The sequence below is a fragment of the Pseudochaenichthys georgianus genome, chromosome 24 (assembly GCF_902827115.2).
Source record: "Pseudochaenichthys georgianus chromosome 24, fPseGeo1.2, whole genome shotgun sequence".
Lineage (NCBI taxonomy): Eukaryota > Metazoa > Chordata > Actinopteri > Perciformes > Channichthyidae > Pseudochaenichthys > Pseudochaenichthys georgianus.
In genome coordinates, this window is record NC_047526.1 from 5,057,993 (window position 1) to 5,081,106 (window position 23,114).

Consider the following 23,114-nt stretch of genomic DNA (forward strand, 5'->3'; position numbering starts at 1 on the left):
AAAGAAATGTATTGTGAAAAAAATGTTTTAAATAGGAAAATTGGTGTGAAAGACAAAACACGTTTTTCTTACTTCAATTTGTGCACCAAAAAGTCAAGTAAATATGGTAGCGCCCAACTAGTGACTCACAAAATAGCCGCTGCTTGAGTGTCGTCATCAAACTGCGTTTTGTACTGTAAGTGTGGAAAACACATGAGCATTTTGTGTTTTTTCTAGTTCATTTGAAGTTGAGCGTTTATAGTCATTTAAATAATCAGAGTTCTTAACGAATCTAGACATGGTTAATTGATATTCAGCGAAAATCATTTTCAAACTCGAGATAGCTGAAAAGAAACACAAACTGTCGTGGAGTGATTTACCTTTCTGAGGGAATGTCTCTGTTTGTTGTAAACAGGTAGGCTCATGTTATCTACTAGCTTTCATTATTGGTATTTGTTTGTTTTGTCACATAAATACATGACTTTGGAGTTATATGGCTGTATCTTGCTTTTTAAAGCTTTTAAGATAATAAGTGTATGATTTTCACATCACAGTCATAAGAAGAACAAGAAGTTATATTTCATTTTTATTCTTACTATTTTAATTTGTATTCTTACTGTATATACTTTCCGCTCATGTACATTTTATTTGTATCTTATTCTATCCGTTAAACATTTGTAACTCGTGTAATGCTTAACACTGCTGCTTGAACACACTAATTCCCCAATTTGGACTTTTTAAGTATATATCTATCTATCTATCATCTATCTATTTAAAAATGAGCACTTTGCCTGCCAGTTATGTTGTGTTTAATCTTATGACATGTTTTTATTGATCTAAATGTGTTCCACCTATCATGGCTTTTGGTCTTATAGGGAAGAAACATTCCTGTTTTTCTATTTGTTAAAACCCCTTCTTCTCCAGTGGTCAACACATGTTGGCCTTTTTAATGATTACGTCTCCACAATAAACGTTTTTTATATATTCTTCCCTGTTGTTTCTTGATTTTATATTTAAATGACTGGATTGTTTTCCTTTTTTATCCTAAGATAAAAGATAACTTTCAACTTAAATGGCATTTATATTAATGTAATTACATAATGTGAAAGAGAAGAGGGTGAATACCTAATAAAGGTAGGATGATATATTTGTAAGGCTACAAGCTGCTCAATTGACCAAAAGTGTATGTGCGGTGCTTTTGCTGAAGAAGTGGACAGAAGAATGAGTAACATCTGCCATGTGTCCTCACAGGTATCTTGGAGAGGAGGAAAATGGGAGCATCTCGAAGGAGTCTCGCTCTCAGGCGTTACTGGCTAAGCTGCAACAGAAGGCCAAAGAGAAGCAGAGACAGAGTTTGACGGAAGAAACACAAAAGCCACCTAAAGAACGGACGCAAAAGGATGTCAAAAAGAAAAGAAAAGCTGACAAGGACAGCAGTCAGGAGCCCGAACACAACAAGAAACGGAAATCTGAAGCAGCAGCTGTTATTGTCTCAGAGAAGGATAACCACGACGAGCCGGTCGAGGAGGAGGAGAAGAAGAAGAAGAAGAAGAATCAGACGAGTGCAAATGAGAAGCGGAAGAAGAAGAAGGATCAGTCAGGTATGTTCTTGTATTTATTTACAGGATAACACCACATTGGGCAATACATTGATGTTGTGAGATGATGCCTCTCATTGAGGCCTAATAATACATTGGTGTGAACAATATTGTCAGATTCAGCTTAGTTGTTAGCAATGAAAATGTTAAGTCCTATGGTTTTCCAGCAGTGTAGCAAATAAGATACAGGAATAAGTCGACTATCTACATGAAAAATGGAGATGAGATAATACTTTAATACTGTACAAAGTTATTGTAATAACATTTAAATATGTGGACTATAAATAGTGGAATTTGCAATACACACAAGTAAGTGAATACACTTAGAGCTCAGAATTGTTGCTGGTGAAATGTATTGGTTATAAATAGTTATGAATGAACAAAAAGACAAAAACAAATGTGTTTACATTGAAGACAGTGAAGTGTTACAATATACTGCTGAACAAGGCTCATGTGAGACCTCTCCTCATTTTGTGAGCGCTTCATACCAATGTTATACAAATATTTACCTGAGATTTTTAAATCCTTCAAATATTGCTGTTGGTCTAACAAAGTCCACTTTGGATACCTCACTTTGTATCTCCAGACAATCGCTGTGCAGGTTAAGAGCTAAAAGGTGTTTTCCTCCACTCACTGCAGCGATTTGACGTTCACGTTCACGCCAGTGGTTTGTTGATCTGTAAAGTGCAAATGTACACAACGAGAATATGGCTAATACGGTTTAAATGAAGTATGTATTGAAGGTTATAGGAATAATCCCTTTCCTGAATATATCTCGGAAATAAAAACGCAAATCTGATAAACGTTGATGTTGTAAACTGTAAGAATGTGAAGCCTGTTAAATAAAGGAGCAGAGGAGATATGGGACTTGGATCTTGTTGGGAAAAGTACTGCCCATACTGTGTTTCAATATGAGAGGTATGGATGAATTGGACTATAATAAAGAGCAAGAAGACAGTTCTTACTCACTGTCCTTAGTATACCAGTTGGTCTATTCATTTGAGATGACTTGTTTTGTCTCTGGATTTGAGGCATTTCAGTGAAAAGTCTTCCTGACACTCGTGTGACTGGAAGAGCAGGACTGGAGGAAACAGCAGGAGGAGAAGAGAAGACGGAGACAGAAAACATCGCACCAGAACAAACCGCGGAAAAGACTCCTGCTCCAACCGGGTTCACGGTCCTGGGAGGATTTGACAACAAACCTGTCCAAAAGGTACACACTCGTGTTTCTAATGCTATTAGATTCAATATGCAACGTAGCTACCGTGTAGATATGGCAATGATGATCTTAAGTCCCAAGCTCCTCCAACAATGCAACATCAATATATATAAAACACGTTTAAAAAATGCAAGAAGAAACTGAGTTGAATCAAATATAGCAGATTATGTTGGGAATAATGCAGATGAAGTTAACTTTATACATGTCAGACAAATAAATAAATACAAGAAGCTAAATAATGCGTAGAATGTTGTAAGTGACCAAGTAAATATGTGTGTGTGTGTGTGTGTGTGTGTGTGTGTGTGTGTGTGTGTGTGTGTGTGTGTGTGTGTGTGTGTGTGTGTGTGTGTGTGTGTGTGTGTGTGTGTGTGTGTGTGTGTGTGTGTGTGTGTGTGTGTGTGTGTGTGTGTGTGTGTGTGTGTGTGTGTGTGTGTGTGTGTGTGTGTGTGTGTGTGTGTGTGTGTGTGTGTCAGGTGCACAGAGTGCTCCCTCAGTGGCTGGCTCAGCCGGATGTGATCCACAGAGACATTAAAGGGCACCTGGTGAACATCTCCGAGATCCACGGACTCTCCGCTCTGCTCGTGAAGAAACTTCAGAATAGTGGAATCCAGAACTTTTTCCCAGGTAATCACACGGGCTGGTTTCAGCAGCGGGTTTCAAGTGCTCTATAAAAGGCTTGTAACAAATACAAATAACTTCACATTAACGTAAATACACTGAAAGTGTAAACACCTGAGAAATAATAGAATGATGATGTCACAGTCAGAGGTGGTAGAAGTACTCAGATCTTGTACTTGAGTAGAAGTAGAAGTACTAGAGTGTAGGAATACTCTGTTACAATTAAAGATCCTGCATTCAAAATGTTTCTCAAGTAAAAGTACCAAAGTATTAGCATCCAAATATACTTAAAGTACCAAAAGTATAAGTAGTAATTGTGCAGATTGGTGCATTTCAGAATCCTATACAGTGAAGGAAATAATGATTTGATCCCTTGCCGATTTTGTAAGTTTACCCACTTACAAATAAATGAACAGTCTATAATTGTAATGGTAGGTTTATTTGACTAATGAGAGACAGAATATCAAAAATAATATCCTTTTATAAACGATAAAAATGTATTTGTATTTAACTGTGTGAAATAAGTATTTGATCCCCTTGCAACAAACAAGGATTCTGGCTCCCACAGACCGGTTACATAAGTCCTCTTCCTTTAAAGAAGTATTCCGAATATCAACTTGTTATCTGTATAAAAGACACCTGTCCACAGAATCAACCAATCAGATTCCAACGGTTATGTTCAAGAAGAACATGAAAGGCCCGTCTGGAGTTTGACAATGAACCTCTGAATGACTCAGAGAAGGCTTGGGAGAAGGTGATGTGGTCAGATGAGACCAACATCGAGGTCTTTGGTATCAACTTGACACGCTGTGTTTGGAGGAAGAGAGATGCTGACCATCCTCCCCGTCAGCATGGAGGTGGAAACATTCTGCTTTGGGGTGTTTCTCTGCTAAGGGGACAGGAGCACTTCCTGCATCGAGGAGAGGGTGTACGGGGACATGTAGCGTAACATCTTGGCCGCTAGCCTCCTTCCCTCAACCAGGACACTGTAATGGGTCATGGAGGGGTCTTCCAGCAGGACAATGACCCTGAACATACGGCCAAGGCAACACAGGAGTGGCTAAAGAAGAAGCACATTGAGGTGAGGGAGGGGCCTAGCCAGTCTCCAGACCTTAATCCCATAGAATATCTGTGGAGGGAGCAGAAGCTTCCAGAGGCCAGGCATCAGCCTCAACACCTGCAGGGTTTGGAGAGGGTCTTCAGAGAGGAGTGGACCAACATCCTTCCTGAGATGTTCACAGACCTGGAGAGCAGCTACAAGAAGCGTCTGACCTCTGTGTCCAACAAGGGTTTCTCCACCAAGATCTAACGCATGCAAGGGGGTCAAATACTTCTTTCCCTCAGTTAAATGCAAATCAATTGTTATCTTTTATATAATGTCAATTTCTGGATTTCTTTTTTGATATTTTTACTCTCACTGTTCAAATAAACCTAACATTACAATGATATACTGTTCATTTGTTTGTAAGTGGGCAAACTTACAAAATCTGCAAGGGATCAAATACTTATTTCCTCCACTGTATATATTAAATCAAAAAGCTAAAAATGTGCATGAGTAGTTCTCAAAGCTGGTGAAGGTGCAGCTAGTTTGAATGGCTTTGTATACTGCAGGGTAGCTGGTGGATTTACTCCAGGTGCAACTAAAGTGTTAGTGTTGATTATATTGGAATTACTCAAGTAAAGTACAATATCTCAAAATTGTACTTAAGTACAGTAAATTAACTGATTAATTCCACCTCCGGTCACAGTGCAGGCAGAGGTGATCCCGGCCGTCCTGGAGAGCGCTCAGCAGGGGCTTCTGATTGGACGAGGGGGCTACAAGCCCAGAGACATCTGTGTGTCTGCTCCTACAGGCAGCGGCAAGACGCTGGCGTTCGTCATACCTGTCATCCAGGTGAGCTTCTGACACTCATACAATATAACCACTACTCTGTGTGGCCTCCAAGGGATCCATTATGACACACACTCTAAAACAACACAGACCACAGGCAAATCTCAATGTCCAAATCTTTCCACACTGGTTGCCAAAAAATATCTTTAAAAAAAGTAATTTTCTAGATAGTTAGGTACGTTGTTGATCCTACATCGGGAAATGATTCTGTTACAGCAGCAGTGTGTTAAGGCTATCAAATATTTAAAAGGTGGAATAAAGAACAAACATAATAAAAACAAAACAATAAACAGCAAATATAAACATATCCAGTGGAGGAGACACACATAATACACAATATCAAATATTCCGGATGAATTAGGATGTTCTTTAGAAGATACTGCAGCAACAGAAATAAAGACATATACTGTAGGAGCAGGAACACATATAGGAGAGAATATAAACGACTGATGTGTTCCTTAGGTTCTGATGGAGCGGGTGGTGTGTGAAGTCCGTGCTCTGGCCGTGTTGCCGACCAAAGAGCTCGCCCAGCAGGTCAGAACCTTTCAAAATAAAAGCATGACAGTATCCCGTGATGTCTCCAGTTGACTAATGTTCTGCTGTCCAGGTGTGCAAAGTGTTTGCGTCGTACGCTGAGGGGACCTCTCTGAAGGTGGTGATGCTGGCCGGACAGAAGTCCTTCGCTGCAGAGCAGAGCTGCCTGTCGGAGCTCAGGTGAGAACAGCGGCAGGCTGCACCACTACTCTGGGATTTTGTGAAAACAGAACATTTATGAATGTATTCTGGATAACGGTAAAAGTACTGAATTCCCATTGCTTGGATAATCATGAATAACCTTATATGAGTGACTTAAAAAAGCTGTATAGCTGTTAAAAAAAGTACAGGCATTTCTTTTTAATTTTAATTTTATTTAACCAGATAAAAAGCATTGAGATAAAATCTCATTTACAATGCTAACCTGGCCAAGAAGGCAGCAACGTTACACATTCTTACACATAACACAGACATATAAAATACAGAGAACACAACTGAGTAAACAAAAAGACGAAAAGCAGTCACTACATTGTGCACATTAGGACAGTAAGAAAGGTACACTACTTCAACTTCAATTTAAAACATGCTATTGGGACAAGTGCCCTCAGTTTGAGGTGTGATTGAAGGTCATTCCAAGACCAAGGACCATCATAAAAAAGACTCCTTTTTCCAGCCTCAGTCCGCACAGCAGGAACCTGGAACCGTATCCAGGCACTGGATCTGAGGTTGTAAGAGTCACAAATCTGGCACAAATATACAGTGGAAGCTTACCTAAAATGGCTTTATACATTAATAAAAACCAATGCTGCATCCTAAGCATACTAAGTGAGGACCATCCAGTTAGGCTGTACAGTGTGCAATGATGAGTCCTATAGGGTGCATTTGATATATATCGCAGTGCAGCATGGTAGAGTGGGTCAAGTTTGGCCAAAACAGTGGGACAGGCAAATCTATAAATGGTATCACCGTAGTCCAGCTGGGACAGGAATAAGCCAGACCAACCTTATACGGGATGAAGTTGAAAAACAACATTTAAGTCCAAAAAAGAAGCCAAGAGTGAATTTCAATTTCTTTGTTAGAACTTCAATGTGGTGTTTAAAGTTCAGATTTCTGTCCAACCAAAAGCCCAGACATTTGTAGGTATCGACAAACTCAACAGAGACGCCATCAAGGGTGTGAATGGAGAGGCAAGAGGACGCTGACTTGGGAGCAAAAAGCATTGCTTTGGTTTTCTTACCGTTCAATAGCAGTTTGGAATCAAGAAGTGCATGCTGCAGCGTGATAAAATCAGATTTAAAATTGGAAACGGTCATATCCAGAGAAGGAGCACATGAATATACAATAGTGTCATCATCATAGGTAGATAGGTAGAAAATTGCATCCGATTACAAATATTGTTTACATATAATAAAAAGAGCAAGGGCCCCAAAATAGAGCCCTGTGGAACTCCCTTCTACGTAAATATTATTTACATATACATGTTTTTTTGAATGCCTTTATGAATTATGACAATTCTTTTTTAAATGTTTGAATTGTTTGTATTTCACTAAAGAGGATGTTTACTATTATGTTAGTGATTATCATTATTGTTGTGAATCGCAATTAAGATAATGTAAAACAGTGACCTTCTAACATGTCTTGTTAAAATGTAACTGTTGCTGACTTGTATGAGCATTTTACATGGCTTTTGTTTTGCTTTGCTTTGAATTATTTAGTTAGATACTTGATACAAATAAGAGAAAGAGTTCTAAATGTCTCACTTCCATGTGCTGATCTTGGTTGAGAGTTTCAGACTCTCATGGCAGATAGTGCCTTTTTCACTAGAACTCCAATTCAAAAAAAGATATCCATATATATGCTTTACATTTGCAGCTGCATAAGAAGAACAGTAAAATAAATAATAATAGATAAATATCAGTTGAGTTTGTGGTATTTGTACAATACTCAGTGAAACATCTATGTACCTAGACCTTTTTTTTCTTCCAGGGGGGGCATGAGACGCAGTTTAGCGGACATTGTTGTGGCCACTCCAGGTCGGCTGGTCGATCACATCAACAAGAATTCAGGCTTCAGTCTGGAACACCTCAGGTTTCTAGTAAGTTCTTACAACATGTAAACATACAGTATATATAAAATATCATAAAGCACAGCAAATATGACGGTGCACCATCATCTGTTTTAAAGTGGAGGCTCTCACCCTCTCATCCATCCCAGATTATAGACGAGGCCGACAGGATGATTGACAGCATGCACCAGTCGTGGCTCAGCCAGGTGGTGAAGGCGGTGTACAGACCAGGAAGTGGACAGGAAGCCATGTCCATCTTCAGGAGGGCGGAGCCAGCACATGTGACAGCAGCCAGGTGAGTCTCACACCTGAGTCTGAAGAGGCTCTTTGTGTAAAGGTCTAACGTGTCAAATGTAATCTTCTTTCTTTGAATATTTGCAATTTTAAATCCTGTATTGTTTACATCTAGATTTACTACTGTCTTATTATTCCATGTCTTTGGCCAGGGTTGGAAGGGTTACTTTAAACATTTTATCTGTTGCAATTACTAGTTACCTGTAAAGAAAATCAGAAACCTTATCTGAGTATCATAATATAAAAGTAAAGTAACCTAATTACTTTCCGTTACTTTTGATTTACCTAGAATATCATATGCAATGCAAATAAACACAAAATAATAGAAATATCAATAAGGAGCGACAAAACTCCCATTGAACAGTCACTAGAGGCTAAGGTAGGCTCATCCCTTTGACACGTTGATCATTAAATGCAAATGTGTTGTTAAATTAACAACAATAATGGAAATAATGAACTCGGGTTAAATGAGCATTTTGGCTCCTACAATGTGTATGTAACAATGTGACCTTAGAAAAGAAACCAAGATATTATCAGAAATGTGTCCCCTTATAGGATAAGTAGTTAAGAAATGCTGATTCATTTGAATACTTTAATTAGACTCAGTGTTATTGTGTAATACATCAGGTGTTCACGAACTGCATATGAAAAAATAAAATACATTTAAAATAAAGAAGAATGAAAGCAGCCTTAAATGAAACCTAAAAGGTCTACCTGTAATATAGACATTTTAATTTTAAAATGTCTTGTAACGATATAATCCTGCTTGTAATTCCCTTCTTTTTTTTAATGTAACAGTAATCTGATTACTTGTTTTTTTGTATGTAACTCTAGGAATACAGCTACTTTTTTGTGTGTCCTGATTATGTAATCCATTAGTCCCCAAGCTTGTCTTTGGCTGGTGCATCGCTGCGTTTCATGAATACTGATCAGTGGAATAATGTTCAGTTCAGTTTTATAAACATCTCCCCCCCCCCTCTCAGTCTGTCCCCCCCCCAGATGCCGCTGCAGAAGCTGCTATTCTCTGCCACACTCACACAGAACCCAGAGAAGCTGCAACAGCTGGGCCTCCACCAGCCCCGACTTTTCAGCTCCATCCACAGCCAGTCCAGCACTATCAGCACCCCCGGCAGCACGGCAGACCCCCCCCACACACAGGGCTGCTTCAACTTCCCCGAAGGTCTCACGGTAAGATACTCACCCCTGACTTTCAGGAGGCATACATGCAGTGCTGGAATGTAACAAGTACATTTATTCAAGAACTTACTCGATTATATTAATCGTACAGCTTTAGTTTCTTAAACAAATGAAGTGTTTGCTCACAAAGCATATGAAAAGTTTATAAAATATGAAATGTTATAAATTAAACTACAATGTACAGTAAAGGCCTATATGTACAGCTGAAATCAAAACAATAGGTGATTATTCAATAGACTGATTGAAAGATTGTCATTTTTCATGAGTATTAGGGCCACACAGAGATTTCGAGAATAAAGTCGTAATAATACGAGAATAAAGTAATAATTACGAGATTAAAGTCGTAGTTTCATAAGTGACTTGAGAAGCGGACTTGGAGGAGATTGTCTCCTTTCTGCAGGAGGAAATGGCTGGTTCTGGCATACATTACATTGCATTTAGCTGACGCTTTTATCCAAAGCGACGTACAATAAGTGCGTTCGACCAACAAAATACAAACTTGAAGAAAACAGAATCATATAAGTACATCAGGTTTCATAGAGCCAAACATTTCAAGTGCTATACTCAACTGGCTTTAGATAAGCCAGTCCTTTATTAGTATACAAGTGCTTTGTTAGCAGTTCTTTGTTAGTAATTCTATCGCTCGAAGTGGAGTCGAAAGAGATGAGTTTTCAGTCTGCGCCGGAAGATGTGCAAGCTTTCTGCTGTCCTGATGTGAATGGGGAGCTCATTCCGATTCCACTACAAGGCTACACTACAAGTTCGACTCCTTCTGGATCCAAAGCCTTGATTACAAGTCTCATCGTTTCTTGTGAAACAACAAATCCCCTTTGAACAGCTCGTAGATGTAACCAACGAGAGCCTTGTAGTCGGCCAGAACCAGCCATTTCCTCCTGCAGAAAGGAGACAATCTCCTCCAAGTCCGTTTGGTTCTTTCTTCGAAATAATAGACATAGTTTCTTACACAACCTTTTCAAAGTTCTAATACTTATGATAATCTGATGCTGATGTGCCAAAAGATTAAGTATTTAGTTATTTGAGAAACCTAAACTAAAGTACTGCTTCACAAGATGCTCCAGATTCCTCATTTTATTGTAGGACGCTCCTGTTGTCTCCTTCTCAAGTCACTTATAAAACTACGACTTTAATCTCGTAATTATGACTTTATTCTCGTAACATTACGACTTTATTCTCGTAACATTACGACTTTATTCTCGTAATATTACGACTTTATTCTCGTAACTGACTTTATTCTCGAAATCTCTCAGTTTTTTTCCTTCTAAGTGTGGCCCTAATACGCCGTCGTAATAAATGGACTGTACTTATATAGCGCTTAATCCAGTCTTTAAGACCCCTCAAAGCGCTTTACATACTACATGTCATTCACCCATTCATACAGAGCAGTGTACCTTACTCTAGGAACTAACATTCACACACATTCACACACCGTTGGCCATGCCATCGGGAGCAACTCAAGGTTAGGTATCTTGTATACATCGACATGTTGACTGCATGGGCTGGGATCGAACCCACAACCTTCTGGTTGAAAGACGATCGCACTCCCTCGCAGCCACAGTCGCCCTATAAGTACTTTTCATTTGAATCATTTTAGTCCATAAAACAACAATATACTTTGATTGAAGTAGCATTTATATGCAGGACTTGTAAACATGTATTAACATTGTGGTTTTCGTACTGGTGCTTAAATGGATTGCATTGATACCACCTTTCCGGTCTTTGTAACCACTGAAACAACTTTTACAAGTCAGCAATCATCCATTCACACAGAATGCAGATCAGAATAAGAATCAGGTTTATTGCCAAGTAGGTTCACACATACGAGGAGTTTGCCTTGGTGTACATGGTGCATACATGAACACGGTCAAAGAAGATACAAAGTAAGAAAACAGCCCAAAAATGTAATCAATTATAAAAACAAAAAATACCTATTATTATTATTATTATTATTATTATTATTATATTACTAAGATTAAAAAAAACTGTGTAAAAACTAAAAATCTACTATGATAAAATGCTCAGAATAATCAAATATATACATTTTTGTTATGGAAAGTGGTAAGCTGTGTAGATACTAAGAGAGGTAGCTTTTGTACAAATATTCAGAGGGTTGTGCAGAACTGGAAATACTTAAATGAGATAAATACAATGTAATGCATACAGTCTATAAAGCCGCTGAAGGCAAGTGTGAGTGGGGGTCCCGGGACTTGTTAAGGAAAACGTATTCCAGTCCTGCACACATGTGAAGCTGGGTCCCGTGGACTGAGACAGGGATGTAAAGATTCTGTCAAAGACACGGCTCACTTTTTGAATGACTGCGCGTTTGTGTTTTCAGGAGTACTACGTTCCCTGTACGTTAAGCAAGAAGCCTCTTCTCATCCTCCACTTCATCCTGCGCATGAAGCTCCGCCCCATCCTCTGCTTCACCAACTCCAGGGAGGCAGCACACAGGTGGGAGAGAGCCTCGCCGCGTGAACACTTCACACCCTTCTTACAAAATGCTGCAGAGCCCATCAGCTGACTGTTTGCTCCTCTCCAGGCTGTTCCTGCTGGTGCAGCTCTTTGGTGGCGTTCAGGCGGCCGAGTTCTCCTCCAGACTGTCTCCTGCTGACAGGAAGAAGACGCTGAAGGAGTTTGAACAAGGAAAGATCCAACTGTGAGTGTGCTTTGTATAAACACATTTGTGTCGGAGAATATGTGACGACTCAGACACACCGTAATGATTTATTGACAAGTTATAACACACATAAATACAAAGAAACTTAAAAGAAGAAAAGACAAAAACAGGAGACCACACTGCTCATTGCCAGTCTTTCTTTTTCCTTGTACACTGTCCATTTCTCCCAGCGTTGTTCAGATATCTCTGCTTTAGTCCTGAGACAGTAGGTCAGTTTTTTACTCTTTAAAACAGCTGCTAGTTATGGGTACTTTTTGCTTAAGTACATTTCAAAGCCCATACTTCTTTACTTTTACTTGAGTAAAGAAGTTTAGTCAGTACTTCTACTTTCACCAGAGTACTTTTAAACACAAGTATCTGTACTTCTACTTGAGTAAAGGATGTGTGTACATTTGCCATCTCTGTCTAAAGGAGACTAAAGAGTATCAATAAATACTAGGGAACAAGTTACAAAAACAGGTGCGACAGCATAATATGTATATTTGTTGTATTTTTAACTTGGCCTGGCCACTGCATGAATTCCTGCAGTGTAAGCTTTAATGATTTAAGGAGCAATAATGAAGCTAACGTGCGTCCTGCAGGATGATCAGCACAGACGCAGCCGCCAGAGGCATCGACATCAACGGGGTCAAATGTGTGGTGAACTATGACGCACCGCAGTACATCCGGACATACATCCACAGGTGAGCTGTCCATCAAACCACCTGTGTGTGTATAACCGCAGGTACTATAAGGAGTACAAAGGATGTTTCGTGAAGAATGTCCTCCAGATGTGGCTTATTCTCTCTGTGACTTGGCTTCTTTGCTTCTGTTCAGGATTGGAAGGACAGCCAGAGCAGGGAAAACGGGCCTGGCCTTCACCTTCCTGCTGGGAGTACAGGTACTCTTTAAATGATCATATGTTGTATGTGACCATCTAATTATCTTTACCTTCGCTATTATCACTATATCCCAAACATTTGAAGAAAACATCATTCAATATAGATAAGTGAGGCAAAAATATACTACATACGTATACTTCTTACTGTGTCTTTGAATGCATCATTCATACCAAAGCAAATGTCTCGTATGTGTAAACCTACTTGCACTAAATAAAAGGTACTCTGATTGTGAAGAGCATCAACGGGATATGAGACGGAGTGCTGTGTCTTCCCCTCAGGAGAAGAACTTCCTGCAGATGGTGGTGGAGGCAGGAACGCCCGGGATTCAGAAGCAGATCGTCAAACCAGAGAGCCTGAAGGGGATGGAGGCGCGCTACGAACAGACGCTGCAGGAGCTGGCCAACGTCATCAAGGTACACTTTCACCTCTGTTTAAGGGGTCCTGGGCATCTGGAATATTTTCTCAAGATGATAATCAAATTAAGCTAACTCAACTTAAATGAACTCAATTGATGGCTATGAACTAGTTACCTGGAAATGGTACCCCCGTAGAAATATATAGTAGGGGTCCCCGGCACGTAGAAACTTCTGGATGCTAACTAGGTTGGGTTTTCGGGGTTCGTACGGATGCTGAGTCCAATTCTGACATTTCAGGATCAAAAATTGCAGTTTAAACCAGAAAGAGGCAGAATGTTTCTACTCCCGTTGGGCTGATTTTTATGAAAAAAATGTTGCCCATTGTAAATGTCCTGAAAATGGCAGAAATTGATTAAGCATCGTCAATAATCCCCCAAACCACTCAAAAAGTGTCCAAATCGGCCAAGCCATGTTTAGCTATTGTCTACATATGCCAATGAATGCTAATTAAGCAAATGTACCAACATATGCAAGTTAGCACCCAGCAGTTTCTGTGTGCAAGGGACCTGTACTATACATTTCTAACATAACACTTTGGGGTCCTCAACATTTCCAGGTTCACAATAGGACCCTATGAGCTGGCAAACAAACGGTTACATTTCTGCACTGAAATGACCCACCTATGTTGGAGTTACATTATCCCAAATGTTTCATAACATTTTCAAACCAATAGAAATGTTGAATTGTAGTCCGGGTAAAGGTGGGATTCCTCTGCCTTCCTGTGATGGAGTGTGTCCCCTTTGACGTGGGAGCTCATCTGCCAGAAGCTGACACAGAATGAGTGTATTTATGCAGTTTGAAGCCACATTTCGACCTCGACCTGATGAAGGATTTTAGTCATCGTTGCTGGATCTCAAGTTATCAGAGGCACAAGCTGAGTTAGCAGTAGTTACCATGTTCCACTTCAGGAACATTAAATGCAGTTTAGTTATTGTCATACATGCACAAAAACCAAAGCATTGTTTACATTAAGTTTTGCTATGAAAGGCTACTTGAATGACTTTTTGCCAACAAATACACCTTGTCTCTGCAGGATGAGAAAACCAGATAATGGAGCAGCACTGACGTTCTCCTCCGAGCTCACATCTGTGCCTCAGCAGAACACGTTGCATTTTCAGCTGTACTGGGAATATTTATGTTTAATAAAACATAAAATACATAAACATTAACTTTGTGTTGAATCTGGTGATTTCAGCTGTACAGTGCAACCTCCAATGTGAATAACAACCACCACATGTAAAGTAGCGTAGGTCTGTAAAAGGGGTTTCATTGATTCAGGTGGATAATTGCAGAATTGAACAAATGTGATTTAAAAAAAGTCTTTATATTTGCTATCCTTCACATCAGTCAAAAATATGCATTGTATGTAACCAAGTCTTTCAACAAATGAACCTCCTTTGGACTTCCAGTTGGACAGATGTATATATTTATCATGCTCATACTTATTCATATCGTTCTCTGTCAACGGTTTTACATAATCGTACACTTGTCATTTTAAATGATACTTTTATACTGTGGATATTTCACATTATCCTTGTGTGCTCCTACTTTCCCTTTCTTTTGTCTCTCATTTCTGTTGATCCGACACCTGACCATATCTTCCTGATCTAACCCTCTTATAAGCAGAGTACTATAATGTCACTCATACATAGTGTGTTGGGGCCAACACGATACACTTCAAAGAACAATAAGAAGTGAATAACAAACTATTTTAATCTTTGCCATAAACAAAACTCAAAATGATATGAGGTAATTTTTTTTGTTTGATTGCAATTTGTCATTTTCATATAGCAATGTTTTTTAAATGAAATAAAAATATTCTCTTGTTTTATTTGTTTTCCTCTCCCCATTGGAGCTCTTCATTATTTTGTGTGTAAATAACAAACGGCACTTTGACAGAGTTTCAGGTGTAGTAACGTCACATCGCTGACCATGAGCCAAGAAGTGTGTTGGGTGCTGCTCAGTTGGTCGGAGCGATAATGGGATGCTATATACTGTAGGTCCCATTAGGGCAACATATATTTGTGGTTTTGCATTCCGTTATCAATATTATTTGGGATTAATCAATAAATAAATGTCTTAATATATACAAATTATCTTTGACAAGAACCCAGAGCTCAAGGTTACTTTAAATATCTTGTTTTCTCTGAGCAACAGTCCAAAACAAAAGTATGTTCATAATAGTGATCATCATGCCTGATTCTTATTGAAACAGTGTTGTCTTGGAGAGGTAAATGAATGAATTTAGAGAATATCCTTGTTTGAATCCAGTTACATTTACAATGTTCTTCTCATAGTATATACACACACATTTATCATTTGTTGTCAGTCCCATTTGGAAGTCTTCCTCCTCATGTACTTCTCTCCCTCGCTGTCGATGACCTCGTACAGCTGCTGGTCGTTGTCCTTCATGGCGTGCATGTATCCCAGGTACCCCACACACAGCGTGATGCTCACCAGTCCAAACGCCATCACCGGTTTGTTCTGCAGAACAACAGGCTGCATGTTACAGAGCAGGGTTTAAAGGATCCTCATAAACTGTCATTTATATATCGAGGATTAAAAGAATAATGTATATATGCTTACTATAATATATACAGTGTATCCTATATATGTATAGGTTTTAAATATTCTAGATAAAGGCTGAACTTTGCAAACATGTCTATAAAGAAGCTTGTATTTGACCACATAATGTTACACTGCAAGTTGTGGGTGAAATACACTGTTTGTATTTGACTTATCTCCAAACTGGCAACATAATAAGGACACAACAAGTGACACTGAGTAAGACATTGAAAAAAAAACGTTTAAAAACATAACCTTAAAAGAACATTTAATTGAAACTACCATTTAAAGAATGGGATATTTACGTAAATTCCCTTCAGACTCCATGTTAAGCTTGCTACGCAGAAGCTAACTGCTAATGTATGCTAATTTCCCAGCAGGACGTCATGTACTATTAATAAATCAAGTTCTGTGTTCTCCTCTTAATGTTCTCCTAATACATCCATGGGCTCACCGGCTTGATGAACAGTTCGGGGTTGAAGACTCGGAACATGGTGGTGGTCTGCGTGCCCCTCAGCCCGGGGGTCCTGTAACCCTTCTCCCCGGGACTCTCCTTCCCCATACCGGCTTCTTTATCCGACATGTCTGGTCAAACTAATACACGACCGCCCTTGTGAGAAATATATGATGAAGAAGGTAGAAGGAACATTGTAGGCTGCAGTATTATGGTGTTTCCCTAAAGGCAGCCATGTTTCAAAGTCAAAGACCACTGCGCTGAGTGTGAAGAAGAATAGCAGGTGAAGGGAGGGCGCTGCAGAGGGCACAGCGCCCCCGGCGGCCATGAGAGGAACACAAATACTCACCCGATCCTCACCTGGAGGGATGGAGCCGTGAATGGAGCCCATGCTGCCCATCCCACATGATCCCAGGGGAAAGCTTTTATCAGGTGTGTCAAACTCAAATGCACAAGGGACATACACATAAATACATGGGAATCACATCAAGGGCAGGACATGCATAATGTGTTTTTAATATCCTTGTTAAAAGTTAGCATATCTACATGCTTTAAATGTATTACTGTATTTTCCCAGAATATGAATTACTGTGAATTGTGTGTATGAACCTGATATCAGACATAATGACACAGGTTGCACACAGGTGGACTTTATTCAACCGATTATTTGACTAAAGGTCGTTGTTGGGGCTTCATAACAAAGGGAATATGCACACACTGCTTTCCAGTTTTTTTAAATAATATTTTTACTACTACTACTACTACTTTTTTTTACTTCACCAAATTGGACCATTGGATCATGACATAACATCCACATAAATCAATTTAAATCACAGGTTCTCATTTAAACATCCCATGTCATGGCCATTTCTTGATCATAATTCCATTGTTGAGGTCTACTAGAATAAATGTACATTGTTCAATGTTCCAAACTCACATTGGTTTCTCATACAGCATCTCTGTATGTATTCACTCTCTGTCCTACACGGCTTGTTGGAGCTCCTGACCCCCCCCCCCCCCCCCCTTATGAGCCCACTCTGTTTTCTGATGAGTCCACCGTTGCAGCGGAACATCAGTGATTATGTGTTACAAATAATGGCGTTTGTTAGCAACCAGAAAATGACACCAGTAATGACAAACAGATGAGAGTGCAGCGGGTCTGGGTGCCGTGTTGGCGGGACGTTGCGGGGCTCGCTGCCCCGCCCTTTGAGGCTCGAGGAGCGGACAATGTGAGCTAGATTACTGGTGTCGTTTCCTGGTTGCTGCGTTGGGTCTGCGAGACAGCGAGACACCGCGGAATTCAGCCTGAGTTGTGCGGAGAACCCCGGATCCGCGGCTGAGAAAAGGTAAAGCTCAGTGTGTGTGTGTGTGTGTGTGTGTGTGTGTGTGTGTGTGTGTGTGTGTGTGTGTGTGTGTGTGTGTGTGTGTGTGTGTGTGTGTGTGTGTGTGTGTGTGTGTGTGTGTGTGTGTGTGTGTTCCACGGATTGGTAAAACGTCACTATGACCGTTACATCACTATACTCAGGAAGAAAACAATGGAAACATGTCCAACGAGGCGTTCTGGGGCAGCACAGACAGGTCTTCTCTGTGTTAGAGTTGTACTCGCTACAGGGTGTACTTTGAGGGTGTGTGACTCTGCAGACCGTCTACATGCAGAACAAGGGGACTGGTAGTAACCGGAAAAGCATGACATGGGACCTTTAATAAAATAAGAAGAACGCCGAGAGTGGTGCAAGGCAATGTATTTAAATTGGAGCAGCACACCCCAGTGGTTGGAATAGTCTACTACAACCACCCAACTGATTCTTATTGTTCATTGACGCATTATAGATGTTTTACTTTCTTAAATATATCGTTGCAACTAGGATACCACACACGTACACAAAGAACATGATATGAACAAGCATACAATCATAGCTTACTTATAGGTTTAAATAAGAGTGTATGTAACCTGACATATAATAGACCCAGGCATGATGAAGACTCACATGCACACGCACACACACACACACACACACACACACACACACACACACACACACACACACACACACACACACACACACACACACACACACACACACACACACACACACACACACACACACACACACACACACACACACACACACACACACGGGGTGACATGTAATATTCATGATCAGCAGAGCAGTGTAATACGAGCCGACGGTCACCAAAGTTACACTCGTCAGTCCAGGTGAGAGAAACAGCAAACAAAACAAGTGTGTGTGCGTGTGTCCAATTTAAAACTACCAAGTGTTCTGTTCTTGACCTGATGTTCTTTACATCTCGTTTTTGTATAAAGGAAACTAACTGCCTGCGAGTAAAAAGAAAGCATACAGTCATCCTCGCTGTACAGACGTTTTGCAGCTGGTTTTGATCCTTTCTGCAGAAAAGGCTTGCTCACTAAAAAACACAAAGACAAATATATTATCTTTTGATCATCTTTATTTACAGAGAACTCCACAACAATGGTTCACTTTGAAGCACTGTCCTTGGGATCACCAGGAACCCCTCCTGTCCTTCGATATGACGACAGACATCATTCCTTTTGTTTAGACTTGTTGAATGAGTATTTGGTCAATAACTAATAAAGACAACATTACTCTCGCATATGAATGTGCACATTCTGTATAGATGTATTAGATGGAACTACATTTACTGGATGGGTCAATGGAGTGAGTGTTCTCCACTCTGGAGCCTGAACGAGACAGTATTTGCATTAGACAGCACCATGGTGATGCTGTCAGTTTGTGTACACACAACACACACACACGCACACACACACACACACACACACACGCACGCACGCACGCACGCACACACACACATGCTTCACTTCATGTTCAACAGGTGATCTGGAGGAGGCTGCCGCTCACATGACTGCTTGAATCGTCATTCTCAATAAAAGGTCAGTTCAAACCCAAACAGAAAGAGAGGTAGCGTTTGATATCGCCAGCACTGTAGCTATTGGGTGTGGATAAGGTGTGTCGCAGAGCTGTGCCCTCCACACACACACACACACACACACACACACACACACACACACACACACACACACACACACACACACACACACACACACACACACACACACACACACACACACACACACACACACACACACACACACACACACACACACACACACACACACACACACACGCCACCTGCTGCTACACAGAGACAGGAAAACCCAGAGGTGAGTCTTCTCTATTCCCTTTGATGAAAGTCTACACATCTTTTAAAGTATTATTTGACCATGTAGTGAGATGAGATATCATTGTTTACGCATTAACTAATTAAAACTGATAAACTAAACGGAGGGATGTGCTCCGTCCTTCACAACTCTGTAAACATGTTAAATATTGGATATGCTTCAAGGTCATGGAGGCTATAGACCTTCATTTTGCATTTTGATTGGTAGAACGTAGCTATCACATATTACATATGATATTACATCATAAGTCTTGATACAACCACATCATTCCTTTGATGATATCAAAGAGCATGAGCTCTGTCAGTGCCATAACCTGAAGCATTCTTCTGTTTGCATCTTACTATTTATTTATCTTAATATTTATTACTACAGTAAAGTGTATTTTATTGTATTTCACTGTACAATAATTACATGTTACATTACATCTTGTTCAATGTACATTTACTTGGTCACTTACGACATTATCTGCAACATTTAGCTTATTGCTTGATTCATTTATTTTCTGACATGTATATAGTTAAGTTCATCTGCATTACTCGCGCATTGGTCAACAACATAATCTGCACTATTTTATTCTTCTCTGTTTCTTCTTTTTAAATGTGTCTTATTGTTTTATGTCTCATATATATTATGTTGCATTGGAGGAGCTTGGGACTTAAAGATTGTCATTTCAGAATACACTGTAGCTACTGTGCATATGGAAATACATGTTTGAATGTTGATTGAATTTATCTCACGTGGACTTGAAACCGTCACGAAATGGTGTACTGCACCTCAGATCAGATGGGACCTATCAGCTCCAGGGCCACTGGAAACATTAACAATGTGTTAACAGCCATCAGGACAGGATTTTTGAGAGTATGATATTCTTTGTCATCTCGCATAATCGTATGGGTCGCAGACCTTCCCTGAGCAGAACCATGTCTGAATGGTGTGACAGACAACAATCATCAGGGCGGGACTTCTGTTGGTTTGGGATGATTTGAATAGAAGCAAATGTTGTCGTACCATGAGTCACAGAATACTCTGATATAATAGATAAGTGTGTGTTTGAAGGCTTATGTGCAGACTTGGGGAGTATCAGATGACATGTAATTGGATTTGTAATCAGAATACCCCAAAAAAGGAAACTGTATTCCCTTACGTTCCTAAAACGGATTACTAGCAGGATTACAATGTTACTAAAAAACTTCAGATCAGATGTTCTCTCTTCTCTGTGAGCTGTACTGTTCTGTAGGCTAATACGTGAGTACGCCTACTGCCTGCATCTGCTTTATGGGTTTCACTTTCTTTGCTTCATTTGTTCTGTTTTTAATTCAGTAGGTGAACATTATGTTCACAAGTGTGTGTGAGCGTAACTGTGTGTGTTAAACTGAAACGGAACTCAGAATTTATTTCTGCTTTTTTAAACTGTAGTATGTGCTCATGTGTTGGTGTATAGGCTGCTGGCTGAATATGCTGAGTGAAAGGCAGCTTTTCCTATCACTGAATTCTCTGAGAGGAGAGACACATTTGATACTAAATATCTGTGTTACATTGTTCTGTTCTCTTGCATATTACACTGAGATAAAAAACATCTCATTGATAATATTTTCTCTTGTTTTTATATCACTGACAAGCTGAAACGTTGACTTTAATGAAATGTATTATGTCAACAGATTTCACATAACTGAATTAGGTTAGTTAAAAGCAATAATATTAAGTTGAACCTAATACTTTTTATTTAAACTTAATGTTATTGCTTTCAACTAACCTAATACAGTTATGTGACATTTATTGAGATAACACAATTAATTAAAGTCAACGTTTCTGTTTTTTCAGTGGATTTAATTGTGGTGGATTTGTTCAAAAATAAATGGTATATTTCTGTAAACAGCATATCCAGCATATCCAGTATTTAATTCCTGCTGTGTGTTGACTCCCCGACAGGAGACTCAGGCGAAGATGAACTGGGGCTTTCTGGAGAACGTCCTCAGCGGGGTGAACAAGTACTCCACGGTGATCGGGCGCATCTGGCTCTCCGTGGTCTTCCTCTTCAGGATCCTGGTGTACGTGGCGGCGGCCGAGCAGGTGTGGAAGGACGAGCAGAGTGACTTTGTGTGCAACACCCAGCAGCCCGGCTGTGAGAACGCCTGCTTCGACCACTTCTTCCCCATCTCACAGGTGCGCCTCTGGGCCCTGCAGCTCATCATGGTGTCCACCCCCTCCCTGCTGGTGGCGCTGCACGTGGCCTACAGGGAGCACCGCGAGGCCAAATACAAGAAGAAGCTTTACAAGAACAAAGGGAGCCTAGATGGAGGCCTGTTCTTAACCTACATCCTCAGCCTGGTCTTCAAGATAACCTTCGAGGTGGGATTCCTGATGGCTTTCTACTTCCTGTACAACGGCTTTGAGGTGCCCATACTCCTGCGCTGTAGCGAGAGCCCCTGCCCCAACACGGAGGACTGCTACATCGGCAGAGCCACGGAGAAGAAGATCTTCCTCTACATCATGGGCTGCACCTCCATTCTGTGCATCTGTCTGAATTTAGCAGAACTCATGTACATTATTTGGAAGCATCTGTGGAAGTGTTTCACCAGGCGCTACGCCCCAGTGCAGAGGACCGTCAGACAGCCAGCTGTTTCCATTGTCAACCGGTTTGCCTCCGCTGATCCCACAGTAAACACAGAGCAGGGCCATGAGCCTGCAGCCGAGGAGGAGAACCGGCCCGTCCAGTCCTGAGGCTGAGAGACACGACACACACACAGACAGACACACGCGCGCGCGCACACACACTGCTGCAATCTGCTCTGTCAAAGAGTGTGAAATAACCCGGTTTGAGGAGTAACGGATAACATGTAATGGGATTACATAGTAAAGATAGAAAAAAAAAGATAACAAGGTTGGAAATAACTAAGTTTTAATATATGTAAGGAAATATAAATTCACGTTTTGTCCTTCCAATCTCAAACCTTTGTGTTCCCTTACACTACAGTAACATGAAAAGACGTTATTATTATTATTTCTGGGACATTTTTCAAAATGGGGATTACCAGCAGGATTATAATGTTATAATGCGTTTTATAATAAAGAATGATATATTATCCTTTTCATTTAGGCACCTTTCATTTTATTTTTATTTTTGTAAATGCAATGTGTGAAACTGTTAAACTAAAGCAGCATTTGTAAACTATATTATTCTTTAGGCCTAGCCTATAATTGAATAGGATACATATTTTATTCTAAGGTCACATTGTTCTGTTGTCTTACATAATACACTAAAGTAAAAAACATCTTATTGATATTTATTTTATATTTGCATTGTAATTGATATTGAGGACATCCAAAAGTAAAAGTAATCAGATTACGTTACTGAGTAATTATTTCTCTTTTGCAGCTAACTAGTAATTGTAACAGAATAGGTTTATAAAAGAACCCTCCTAACCCTGGAAACAGATGGTACAGTTTGGCCTTAAAGGAGAAAAGAT

The 23,114-nt window shown here is 40.1% G+C and overlaps 3 protein-coding genes across 4 annotated transcripts; 2 read left to right on the forward strand and 1 right to left on the reverse strand.

Annotated features, from left to right (window-relative positions):
* The first annotated feature begins 173 nt into the window (after positions 1–173).
* Positions 174–14,556, forward strand: ddx51 (DEAD (Asp-Glu-Ala-Asp) box polypeptide 51). Of its 2 annotated transcripts, none has more exons than XM_034076180.2 (16): positions 174–394; positions 1,231–1,580; positions 2,609–2,790; positions 3,270–3,420; positions 5,163–5,308; positions 5,768–5,839; positions 5,913–6,019; positions 7,826–7,934; positions 8,054–8,199; positions 9,182–9,386; positions 11,749–11,864; positions 11,953–12,069; positions 12,672–12,773; positions 12,907–12,970; positions 13,250–13,384; positions 14,421–14,556. In XM_034076180.2, exons 1-16 carry the CDS (start codon positions 372–374, stop codon positions 14,436–14,438), a joined length of 2,043 nt encoding a protein of 680 aa, XP_033932071.1. In that variant the 5' UTR covers positions 174–371; the 3' UTR covers positions 14,439–14,556. The 2 variants fall into 2 exon arrangements, with proteins under 2 accessions (XP_033932071.1, XP_033932073.1); XM_034076182.2 differs by having other exon boundaries at positions 2,618–2,790.
* Positions 14,557–14,690: 134 nt separating this feature from the next.
* On the reverse strand, positions 14,691–16,686 carry smim8 (small integral membrane protein 8). The gene is made up of 2 exons (XM_034076193.2): positions 16,407–16,686; positions 14,691–15,871 (listed from the first exon to the last, which is right to left on the reverse strand). The coding sequence occupies exons 1-2, from the start codon at positions 16,533–16,535 to the stop codon at positions 15,713–15,715; spliced, it is 288 nt and encodes a 95-aa protein (XP_033932084.1). The 5' UTR covers positions 16,536–16,686; the 3' UTR covers positions 14,691–15,712.
* A 4,905-nt stretch (positions 16,687–21,591) lies between these two features.
* On the forward strand, positions 21,592–22,629 carry gjb7 (gap junction protein beta 7). The gene has a single exon (XM_034076191.2). The coding sequence runs from the start codon at positions 21,592–21,594 to the stop codon at positions 22,366–22,368; it is 777 nt and encodes a 258-aa protein (XP_033932082.1). The 3' UTR covers positions 22,369–22,629.
* The last annotated feature ends 485 nt before the right edge of the window (positions 22,630–23,114 follow it).